Here is a 13044-nt window from a genome sequence, read left to right as displayed (position 1 = left end):
GTCTCGGTTGTTTTACTTCAAAAATTCACTATGCTTAATTTTGATTAACAAAGTTGATGGATTAGGGGCACCTGGGTGGCTCAGTTAGTTTAAGCGACTGACTCCTGGTTTCAGCTCAGGCCTTGATCTCAGGGTCGTGAGATCGAGCCCTACACTGCGCTCCGTGCTCAGTGCGGAGTCTGCCTGAGATTCTTTCCATTTCCCTCTCCCTTTGCCCCTCCCCCTGCTGACGGGCACGCGCATGCGCATTCTCTCTCGCTCGCTCTCAAATATATAAATAAATAAAATCTTTTTTAAATAAATAAATAAAGTCAGTGGATTAAATATACAAGTGAAGCCAAGCCCCCACGCTTGTCTGGCACCACATGGTTATGTCAGACAATTACCCTCGTACCAGGGGTGTCTTCACAATCCAACCTAGAGTCTGGTCCCACTATGGGGATATGAGCCCTCTAAGACTCACTCTCATGACAACTTAAATTCCTGGACAAGTACAAACACACAAAAAAGTAATAGGGCACTATGAAAAGTAAATAGACCAATTTTGATATAAAGTCAAAACTTCAAAAAACGTCCTACATAGAATGAATTTCATGTTTGTTTGTTTCTCCCATGTTTTTGCCCCAAAGGTGGGCCCCAGTTGCAGAGCTGCACAGCATCATGGGCAGCTGAAATTCGAAGAGAAACCTGTCCTTCTGTATGCAGGGAAAGGCTTCTGTGAGCTGGAGTGGAGAGAGCCCAGAAGGGGATGCCCTCATTCCACCTACACAAGCATCAGCCCAACCCCTGAGCTACATAGGCACAGCACACACCGTAGCCAGCATAGCAAAAGCTAAGAAAATTGAACGAAGATTTGAACCATTCACACAAGTTGCAGACTAACTGCTGAAGCACACATGTGCAGGAAGGACACAGATCAGCAGTGCGAAGACTTATACTGAGATCTGAATCACTGCCCATAGGAAGCAAGTCAGAACTAAGGCTAAACCTCACCAGGTGACCATCTACTAAAATAAACTATCAATAGTTATCACAGGATTAAAACAGGACAGAGTAGGGGCGCCTGGGTGGCTCAGTCGTTAAGCGTCTGCCTTCAGCTCGGGTCATGATCCCGGGGTCCTGGGATTGAGCACCGCATCGGGCTCCCTGCTCCGCGGGAAGCCTGCTTCTCCCTCTCCCACTCCCCCTGCTTGTGTTCCTGCTCTCACTGTGTCTCTCTCTGTCAAATAAATAAACAAAATCTTTAAAAAAAAAAAAAAAAAAACAGGACAGAGTACACACAATTGACCATTCACAAGGCCCAGCATCCAATCCAGAGTTATTTGACAAAGAACCAGGAAAATGTGATCAATTCTAAACAGAATTCATTCTTGATGTGACCCAGATCTTGAAACTATCAGACAGATATTTTAAAGCAATTATTATAACTATGATCCATGAGGTAAAGAAAAACACAATTGATAGGAATGAAAATTCAGGAATTCTCAGCAGAGAAATAGGAACCAATAAATTTAAAAAACAAAAATTTTAAAACTAAAAAATAATAATAATAATCTGAAATTAAAAAAATATATTTTGATGCCCAAGGCAGCTGAGTGGAAGTGATACAGGAACATGAACATGGGTCAATAGAAATTATCTAGTATGAAAAACAGCAAAAGATAGAAAAAAGTGAGCAGAGTCTTAGGATCTTCTGGGATAAAATCAAAAGATCTAACATGGGTATAATTTGAGTTCTAGAAGGGTCAGAGGAAGAGATTGACGCAGAAAAGTTATCTGAAGAAATAATGACCAGAAACTTCACAAAATAGGTAAAAAGCATAAATTCATAGATTCAAGCTCAGTGAAACTGAAAACACATAAACTCCAAGGAAACCACAACTAGATGCCTCAAAATCAAACTGCTGAAAACCAAAGGTAAAGAAAAAAATCCTGAAAGTAGCTAAAGAAAGATAATACATTATATAGAGGTGAATACTGACTGAATTCTGCATTTCTCTACAGAAGCTGTAGAGGCAGAAGACAATGGAACAACATCTTTAAACTGCTGAGGAAAAAGATACGTCAATCCAGAATTCTATTCTCAATAAAAATATCCTTCACGTTAAGGGGTAAATAAAGACCTTCTCAGATAACGGAGCACTAAGAAATTCATCACCAACACACATGTTCTATAAGACATGCTAAGGGAAGTTTTCCATACCAAAGGTAAAAAAATACCAGAAGGAAACATGCATCCTCAGGAATGAAGGAAGAGCAAGACAAATTGCAAATAGCTAGGTAAATAGAATAGAAAACTATAATCTCTTACGTTCTTTCAAATGCATATGACTTTTGAGGCACCTGGGTGGCTCACTGGGTTAAGAGACTGCCTTCAGCTCAGGTCATGATCCTGGAGTCCCGGGATCAAGTCCCACATCGGGCCCCCTGCTTGGTGGGGAATCTGCTTCTCCCTCTGACCCTCCCCCCTCTCATGCTCTTTCTCTCTCATTCTCTCTCTCTCAAATAAATAAAATCTTTAAAAAAAATTAAAAATAAAATAAAATGCATATGACTTTTTAAAGCAAAAAATCTAACACTGGTGAGGTGTTCAATGTAGGTAGACATAACACATGTACCATAACAACATGAAGGTGACTGAAAGCAGAGGGTAAGGCTAGAATGCATATTTTAACATAAATAAAACAGACTTCAAGAAAAAGTGAAGTACCAGAGATAAAGATGGTATTTCATAATGATAAAAGGGGCAATTCGTTCAGAAGACATAAAAGTTATAAAAGCATATACGTCTAATGACATAGCTTCAAAACACACAAAGAAAAATTGATAGAATAAAAGAGCAAATAGACAAATCCATACTCATGGTAGAAATGTTAACATTCTTTTCTGGGAAACTGATAGAACACTAAGACCAAAAAAAAAAAAATCAGTAAACATAAAAGAGCTGAACACTATTCAATTACATTGATCTATTTGACATTTATAGAACATTCCACTCATAGGTTTCTTCTCAAAGGAAATGGAAACATATAGGCACACCAAGACTCTTATACAAATATTCATCATAGCAGCTTTATTTGTAATAGCCAAAAGTGGGAACAACCTAAATGTCCATCAACAAGTGAATGGATAATCAGATTGGGGTATACAATAAAACAATACTCAAAACAAAAAGGAATGAATGATGCATACAACGTTGATCAATATGCACAACAACATGGATTAATCTCAAAATCACTATGCTCAGGGAAAGAAGCAAAATATAAAGAATACATACAGTATGATTCCACTTATATAAAACTCTGGAATATCCAAACTAATCTATAATGACAGAGGTAGATCAGTGGTTGCCCAGCGACAGGTTGGAGGGAAGGACAGATTATCAAAAGAGCACAAGGCCACTTTGGTTGCTGATGGAAATGTTTATTATCCTGATGGTGGCGATGGTATCATGGGTATATACATATGTCAAGAATGGATCAAACTGTATAGTTTAAATATTCATAGTTCGTTATACTTCTCTTATACCCCAATAAAATTGGGAAAAATATTCAACTTAAAGACAGGGTTTTCAAAGCAAGGTCTGATCATTCACAGGAATTATCTAGGGTATTTGTTTAAAATGCACATCTCGTCCTCATTCCAGACCTACAGAACCTGATGCGAACAGACATTTTAAGTAGACTCTCCAGGTGATTACCAGGCATATACGGAGAACCATTGCTTAAGGCCCAGTTCAAATACCACCTCCTCTCTGACACCTGCACTGATGTAACTGATGGACAGAGTTCCCTCTTCACAGCTCCCAGAACCCCATCTCACGAATGGCACGTACGTTACCATGCTCTAATTATATAGTCTCATCTTCCCTACTACACTCGACGTTTTATAGGGAAATGTCACATCTTACGGTTTTTGGGTCTTCCTCTTTGGCTAGCACAGTGCCTTACACACAAAAGATGCTGAGCAGCTGAATGGCAAGTCGGCTTGTATATAATAATATGCCTGGTATAGGCACACATCTTGGTTGATGCCATCTCAAAGTTCACCAACAGATCAATAACAGTGAATGTCACAAGTGTGTGCAGAGCCTGCAGAGATCGGCCACCAATGAGAGTAAACAGCCTGGAAACAGATTTTCACTCACATAGGAAAATTAGCATTAGGCATGCCACCCAGACATCCAAGCAAAGTGCAGAAAGTACACAACTCCTTGCAAACAGGCACCTAACTTATCCAGGACATACATTTCAAATACCCGTATTTCCAGCATTCCATCCTGAATGTAGTAACCAGAACAAGGCCTTGGTAAAATCTTCTCCAATCTTTCCATCCTCCCCATTCTGCCCGCTGTACCTCTGTTACAAATACTTACCACACGGTATTGTACTCACTTATCTGCACGTCTTTGTATACCGTGCTATTCCCAAAGGCAAAGACAAGGCTTATTTCGCTTTTCTACAGCCTTAGAAGGAATTCAAGAAAAATGTGACAGACAAATGAACAACAACAAAGAATGACTATTAAAACTGGAAACTGTTCATGTACATATTTACAAGGTTTTTCCCAAAAGAGTCCACTTTTAAATTTGAACAAAAGGTAAGGAAAGAGATTCCATTTTTTAAAAGCTATTTTCCACTACAGGGCTTTTTCTATCCCCTGGCCTATGTGCAATCTTCTAAATTTCACAGGGGCTCAATAAATGGTAAATATCTTTCTGGCACGATCACGGCCTACTGTCACCCCTGGTGATGGTTTGAGATGTTTGTGCTCCATATATTAGCTGAAAAGACATTAGCAGCCTGAGTCAGCTCAACGGGAAATAAGAGTGTAGTGTTCGGGGACGTGACTCAGTCCTGCCCTCAAAACATCTCCTCCAGGAAAAAACAATCAAATCATCATGACAACAGTAACCACCCACATCACAATTACTAAATCTAAGAAGTCTGAAAGGAAGGGTGAAGACACTATAAATTAAAGAAGAAGAAATAAAGTAAAATTCTATAAGCCATGTGGAAGAGCCTTATCTTATTCCAGGAAAAAAAAAAAAACTACATCAATGCCATAGTCAACTTAAATGTGTAATAAAGTGTTTTCGCTGACTACTCATATTAGCAATCTTATTTCAGTCTTTTAATTAAATGCCTTCTGGGGCGCCTGGATGGCTCAGTCGTTAAGCGTCTGCCTTTGGCTCAGGTCATGATCCCAGGGTCCTGGAATGGAGCCCCGCATCGGGCTCCCTGCTCAACGGGAAGCCTGCTTCTCCCTCTCCCACTGCCCCTGCTTGTGTTCCCTCTCTCGCTGTGTCTCTCCCTGTCAAATAAATAAATAAAATCTTTAAAAAAAAAAAAATTAAATGCCTTCTATCACAGGCGATAACACACATGATGGTCGGGCCCTTCTATAGGAGTAACGAATAAAACAGAACAAAGAGAGCTCTGTTTGCTGTCGTTTGTTTCATTTGGTTTCATTTCTTCATTGTGTGTTGGACACAATCATTTAATTGAAATGGATTTCTAGCCACTTCAAAATCACACAATTTACTACCTGGGTATAGCACAGCATGGTTCCTTTCTTGCTCTGTAAATGGGGATGACACCAGCATCTACATCGGAGCCTTGTTCTCAAAGCTAAACGGAAGAAAGCTTCTAGAGCCTTCAGTGAGGTGCTGGCCCACAGGAAGGGCTCAAGCGTGGCAACTAGTATCACGGTCCCATCACGGCTTCTTTGGTTTCCAGTTACCTCAGCACTTACCTGCACTTCTATGAGACCTTTAAAGAAGGAGATCTACAGCCACCAATTTCAGTGTTTCTTGGAAGTTCTATTTTTTTTTTTTTTTAAGTAGGCTCCATGCCCAGCGTGGAGCCCAACGCGGGGCTTGAACTCAAGACCCTGAGATCAAGACCTGAGCTGAGATCAGGAATCAGATGCTTAACCCACTGAACCACCCAGCGGCCCCTGGAAGTTCCATTTTACCAGGCAGGGGAGGGGAGGGGGAGATGGGAGGGAAGAAAATGTCGGAGAAGAGATGGAAGGAAAGGCAAAACAGAACTAGAAGGATGAGGCGTGCAGTCTGCCTTTCTCAAGGCCACAGGAACTCAGAAAACAGAAAATTAGCTGTTCTTACAAATAATGCCTGTGCTTAGTGATTGCCACGCACACATTTAAAAAATTTTTAACTCCAGATGTCAAAACACATCCCAGTCTGAGAACACAGAGCAGAACTCTGTCACAATAACTTCAAGTAGCAGAGCCCACACAGAATTTCTTTTACAAAATCATCTCTTCCTCCTTTTCTTGTCTCCCTCTCTTGCAAGATATTTAATTTAAATTTTATCTGTACAATTTCCCACCAACTTAAAGCATATTCTATCACGAGTGTGAACCTCTCGAACTTATCTGCATCTTAGATGCCCTAGTTTGGTTCTGTTTAATTTTTTTTTCTTTCACTTTGTCATTTCCTTCAAGAATACCTGACATGGCTAACTGTATAACAGCAGTCTCATTAATGAGCAATAATGACCTGGGAACCTTTTTCAGATAACTGTATTTGGCCAATTACTGTATGAATAAACACCATAAAAACCCATCAAGGATACTGGAAAAGATACAAGGAAGCACAATTCCTAGTGACAACTGATATGTAAGCTGATCATCCCGACCGGCTTGCTCAATTCTGGCCCCTGACAACACACACTCCTGGGGGGAAGCCTGGGATTCCTTAAACTCTTCTAAGAAGCAAAACAAAACAAACAAAAACACCACAGAAGTATTTGGAACTAGCTCCTACTCAGGAAGAGATTAAATCCTACATGATTGCTTCCAATATTTTGTGTTTTCTACTAGGATGTATATATGCCTATTAGGCTGATTGTCCTGTTGTCTCTTACTATATATTCTTAATTTTCTTTTTCCTTCTAAAATCACTCAAACCAGAATCACAGATACTAAGATGACTAAGATCAAAGAGGTAATCGAGTTCCAGTTAGTTAGGAATCATTCCTGTGATAGGCAGGACAGCCTCTGTTTAAATATTTTCTTTTTAAGGGGACTCTCTGTTGATAAATGGCTCTAACCATTGGGGAAAAAAATTAAAAACAACATCAGTGATTAATTTTAGCCCAAATTTACTGTGTGCCAGACCCTGTGCTAACAGGCATGTTACATGTATCACCTCAATTAATCCTCATAATGAAACTTTGAGGGAGGTATCATTGCATCCATTTTAACTATGAGAAAGACTTACAGGGGTTAAGCCACTTGCCCAAAGACACACAGCTGTCAACTGACAGAAAACCTAAGACAGATACCCAGGCCCAAGCCTCACAACTTTTATTCACAGCCCCTAATAATGCGACCTCTCTGTCCCTCTTCTCTAGGTCAGATCTTCAAATATGTGAAAACCATCCAAGAAGCATCTGGCACTGCCCTTTCCCCCAGGCTTCCTTGGCAGAATGGAGAGGAATCTGTGAGCTGAGTCCAGGCTCCTGCAGACAGAGGTTACCTATGAGGAAGAGGGGAAAGCCAGGCCTCCGGTCTCACAAATCTTGCACTTCCCTGCACCTCATCTCTTCTGTCTCACTCCAACCTTCATCTCCAACCCCATGACTTTACCCGCAGTCTCTCCACATTTCTTAGTCACCCAGAGGGCCTGCTCTTCTCCATTCTGCTGCACGAGGCCCTGTGCCCAACCCTGAACCAGAGCCACTGCCCTCCAAGGCCAGAGAGCAAATGTCCTACTATGGGAAGTGGGGAGGGACTCAGGGCAATCCACACCAGCTCCCCTCCCCTTACTGCTTGCACAGTGAGCTCCTGCTCAAACACCCAATCCTGACCGCCTTCCCAGGGAGGATTTATACTCTGAAAGAATATTTTTTAATTACATTCAGATAGTGATTTAAAAAAAAAAAAAGCTCTGAAATTAAGTTCAGAAATACTCATTTTTATTAAGCAATGGTCCTGCAGAGAAGAGCTGTAAAGATCTTTCTCAAGTACCTGCAGATACAGGTAGGATTTAATGAGGCCTCATTTTCCCACTTAACCTCAGTCAGGTGGCGCTGCCAACAGCGAGGGCAGCAAACCACACAACTTTACAGGTCTGAGTATTCTTATATTGTATTTTGTTGTATTTTCAGAAATATCTTGAGTTTGGGGCACTATTATAATGAAATAAGAACAAAAAAGGATTATACATTGGCCTTGTTCTTAAATAGTTTGGAAGACAAACTGCACTCAGGTGATGCGTCAAATGCCTATGGGCAATTGCAAAGCAACACATCAACAAATTTGAAATTAAGAAGTACAAGTCCAACACTTAAATGTTAACAAGGAAAATTTCCAAACACAAGAAGTCTTTACAAAATTAGATGTGAGAAATTAAGTTCTTCCAGAGTTAAGTGTCAGAGATAAGTCTGGAGGGCAACAGGAGGAAAGAAAGATGGTGAGGCGATCCCCACACGGGTATGTAAATGCATATGAAAATGAGTATGCAAACGAAGTTAAAGAAGAAAGTCTTTTTTAAGAGAGCCTATAAATAAAACGTTGGATTCTTTTCTACCTGAATTTACCAGTTGCTGTTCCATCACCCCGCAGCCAAGCACTTCTAGCCATTCTCCATGGAAGTTGATCTCCATCTCAAAGGAAGGATGAGTAAAAGGAAAGTAGCAGTCTACCCATCTAATGTCCAGTCCTGAAAAGATGCCAAATAAAAACAGATAATGTTAAAAGGCAGTCTATCCTTCCTTATGATCAAGCTTGCCCTTCCGCTAATGACAACAATTACAACATTCTGAGTAAAATAAATAGCAAACAAACTCATCTGCAACATGTTAGGGGGAGGCAATAAATCTTAAAACTTGTGAAAAACTGGGCATGTCTTTTTCAATATGAAAAACACTTTGTGCAGCTCCAGGACCCTCTAAAACCAAATCAGTCACTTGTCAAATCCCTGCAAACACCTGGCAGAAGGAAAAAATTAGGTAAGATCATGGGAAAGCTGGTGATTCTGTTAGTTCTATAAGTGAAAATGATATCTTTTCAGAGTTAAAGAAAAAGGAGTTTTGCTATATATGCTGCAAACTTACTTATCAACAATATGACCAATATAGGATAAACTAACCAACTTTTACTTCTGTAAGTATATATATATTTTTAATTAAGTTTATAAGAACAAACAAAAAACTAAGATCAACTAAATGTAAGCAAAACATCTAGAAAGTCAAATTTTTTTCTACAGAGGAATGACAAATATTCACACATCTAAACAAACAAGTAAATGCTAGAATGAATTTCTCAATAAGCAATCTTGAACATGGCACTCATAAACAATATTACTATTAATTAACAAAGGAAAAGACTAATGAATTAAAAACAATTAAAGCCTGCAAAGAGCAGACGTTACTAACAGCAGAAAAAGCAGATGCGAAGGTCACGTGGTAGCTAGATACCCACCATGAGGAACACAGAAAAGTGGGCAGCTGACGAATCATCTATGGTCTCCTGCCCTGGCTCCCCTCACTTTGTGTAATGATCTTTCTCTTCTTTAAGCAAACGCTCCTGATTCCATTTCTCCATGGTAACATGACCTCCTACAAACTGAAAATACTGTCTTTTCTCACCCAAGACTATCTGCATTTTAAACCTTGTGGGAATCAGAATGTGAAATGAAAAAAATAATAATAACAAAAATTGCTTCCATTTATTGAGGACTCTGTCAGCCCACCTCACAGGGAAAAAGATGAATAGATAGCTCAAGTGTAGAGGCACAGAGCTAGCAGATGACTAGGCCAAACCCAGGTCGGCCCGACTCCAAAACTCCCGCTCTTGACAATTAAAATATAATTCCTGCCCATCAAAAGAAGATATTTCAAGAATCAAAAAGCACATGAGAACAGGTGGCTCAGTAGGTAAGCATCTGCCTTCGGCTCGGGTCATGATCCCAGGGTCCTGGGATCGAGCCCCACGTCCGGCTCCCTGCTCGGCGGGAAGCCTGCTTCTCCTTTTCCCACTCCCCCTGCTTGTGTTCCCTCTCTCGCTGTCAATCTCTGTCAAAAAATAAATAAAATCTTTAAAAAAAAAAAAAGCACATGAGAACAGAATTATGAAACATGGGGACCTTCCCTATGCCCCAGATGACAAAGGACAAGGTAGGCTTTTCTTTCATTGTTCTAAGAACATTTTAGTTGCCTTATTTTCCTACTTACCTGCTGTCTATAGCAAGTGACAACTGATTTCTGTTACACCAGTAATACCCTATTTCCCCCTCTTGTTATACATGTGCTGTAACAAAGGTTACACTGAACATAAAATACAGTGCACAATTTGACAAACATTAACATGTATACATCCATGAAACTGTCACCACGATCGATATAATGAATATATGCATCAACCCCAAAAGTTTCCAAGTGCCCTTTAGTAACCCTACCCACCTGCCTGTTGCCCCCACCTCTTCTCCTCATCCCCACATCCCCAGGCAACTGCAGATCTCCTTTCTGTCCCTACAAAGGAGTTTGCATTTTCTAGAATTTTATAACAATGCAATCATACAGCATGTACTTTTTTTTCGGTATGGCTTCTTTCACTCAGCAGAATGATTTTACGATTCACCCATGATTCACATATCATTAGTGTCTTATTTTTTTTTTAAAGATTTTATTTATTTATTTAAGAGACAGCAAGGCTTGCGCTCAAGAGAGAGCACGAGCGGGGGGGGGGGGGGGACAGAGGGAGAGGAAGAAGGAGGCTCCCCGCTAATAGGGAGCCCCATGTAGGGCTCAGTTCCAGGACCCTGAGATCATGACCTGAGCCAAAGGCAGATGCTTAACCGACTGAGCCACCCAGGTGCCCCTAGTTCCTTCCTTCTTATTACTGAATAGATTTCGCCAACAGCTCTTCTTTTTTTTTTTTTTAAATGTTTTATTTATTTATTCATGAGAGTCAGAGAGAGAGAGAGAGAGAGGCAGAGGCAGAGGGAGAAGCAGGCTCCCCGCCTAGCAGGGAGCCCGATGCGGGACTCGATCCCAGGACCCCGGGATCATGACCTGAGCCAAAGGCAGATGCTTAACCATCTGAGCCACCCAGGCGCCCCGCCAACAGCTCTTCTAATGGGGGGTGAAAAAGCTGGTCCTGTTGCAGGCCATTGGAGAAGTGTCTTAGGTCCCCTGAGTAGTTCTGACTTTTCTGTACAGAAGCCACTACATGCAGAGCAGGTGCTTATTTGCCACTATGTTCTGAGAAGAAGGTATCAGTACACCTGCGTGTTTGTCCATCTTTGGGACCAACAATCCCCTACCATATTTTTATTAAAAAGCTGCAGAGGCAGTCCTGCTGGTAAACAGAAATGTGTGAAGCACTGGGATATATAACTGAGTGCTGACGGACTGGCAGATAAAGCATTTTTATCATTCTTTTTTGTAACTCCTGCCAGATAAGCACAAATCACTAGCGAAAACAATTTAGAAAAACCAATTTTGTTTACATGGCTTGGATCAAATTCTACCAAAAGCAAGATGAGTACTCAGCGTTAACAGGAGGATTCCATCATGACATAATTAAACATCACCTGGAACAGAGTTAGGTGAGGTCTACACAAATTAATTTTTCTTACATATCCTTATTTTATTCCTTTGGACAAGCTAAATGCATACAATTTAGGGTTGTTGTTGTTGTTGTTTTAGGATTTTATTTATTTATTTGAGAGAGAGGCAGACAGAGATAGCAACAGAGATAGTGAGAGAGAGCACAAGCAGGGAGGAGACAGAGAAGCAGGCTCCCCGCTGAGCAGGGAGACTAATCCCAGGACTGAGATCATGACCTGAGCCGAAGGCAGATGCTTAACCAACTGAGCCACCCAGGCACCCCACATAGAATTTAGTTTACATAGCTTTATATCTCACACCTGTAAAACCTTAAGTCTCTACCCCAAGGAGAAAGATTATTTCAGATATTACTAAGCCCTGAAAATAATCACGTGTTGATTATAAAGTAATTCTATTATCAATTTGTATTAAGCTCACACTAAATCCCTACTGCATGAAGTCTATGGGAAGTGAGGCCTGCATAGGGACAGGACTCTCTCCACACACCCATCTGCGCTGCTGGTGTGACCGTGTCAAGAGAGCACAAGGACTGAACTGGAAGGTGATGTAAGGATCTCACCCCTTCTCTGGGAAGCTTTTTTTACCGAAGGGTTTTGGCCACTTCTAGAAGTAGGAAAAACGATAACTTTGGAATAACATGTTTTTAATGTTGCATAAATTCTTAAGATCAAATGTCCATATATTGGTTGCATCAACCCTTGCTGTTTTTTGGTTTCAGACCTCAGTCACCCTGGCCCTGGGTTTCTTCTTGCTCAAGTGCCCCCACAGGCATCTGTCAGGAACAAGGAAAGTGACTGCAGAATACGTGAAGATGATTAGTATTACTCACTTGTGGAGCAGAACCCATTAATAATAATATCACAGAAACTAAGAAAACACAGATTGGCAAAAGTTACATCCAATGCATCTAGGACATTTGTAATCCTCTTCACCTCCTTGGATCCTTTGTTAAAAGTTTCCTTTTTAAATCTACATGACCTTGCAAAGAATGCAAAGTCCATACACCATTTATCCTCTTTGTTCCACTTCTTTAAAGACTTCAGTTCTTCAATTCTGCTTCCTTCACAACAACAGGCAAGAGCCCAAATCTATGAAATCCCAGTTTGGGGAAGCCTGTAGCTCTACTTCAAACATAAATGGTCCTTATTTGAAAGTAAATTCTATTAGTTAATGTGTAATTTTTGCCAAAACACCGTATTTTCTATATTTTCTAACAATTTAAATTCCAGTTACATTGACACATTAACAGTAATTCTTTTAAATCACTAGTAGTGGAATCATTTATTGAATACTTTTTTTTTTTAAGATTTTATTTATTTGTCAGAGAGAGAGCACAAGCAGGGGGAGTGACAGGCAGGGGGAGAGGGAGACTCACTGCTGAGCAAGGAGCTTGATGGGGACTTGATCCTAGGATCCTGGGATCATGACCTGCTGAAGGCAGACG

The 13044-nt window shown here is 40.6% G+C and overlaps 1 protein-coding gene across 16 annotated transcripts in view; it reads right to left on the bottom strand.

The window, feature by feature from the left end:
* FARS2 (phenylalanyl-tRNA synthetase 2, mitochondrial) overlaps positions 1-13044 on the bottom strand; it is a 715905-nt gene that overhangs the window by 492412 nt on the left and 210449 nt on the right. For all 16 annotated transcript variants that reach the window (XM_032424619.1, XM_032424618.1, XM_032424616.1 and 13 more), the window contains one exon: positions 8558-8689. In XM_032424619.1, the coding sequence (XP_032280510.1) occupies positions 8558-8689 (132 nt within the window). The remainder of the gene's footprint in view (positions 1-8557; positions 8690-13044) is intronic.

This window comes from Phoca vitulina, unplaced genomic scaffold, assembly GCF_004348235.1.
Source record: "Phoca vitulina isolate PV1807 unplaced genomic scaffold, GSC_HSeal_1.0 scaffold31, whole genome shotgun sequence".
Classification (NCBI taxonomy): Eukaryota; Metazoa; Chordata; class Mammalia; order Carnivora; family Phocidae; genus Phoca; species Phoca vitulina.
Note: the sequence above shows the minus strand (reverse complement) of the source record. Positions and strands in the feature narration are given on the sequence as shown.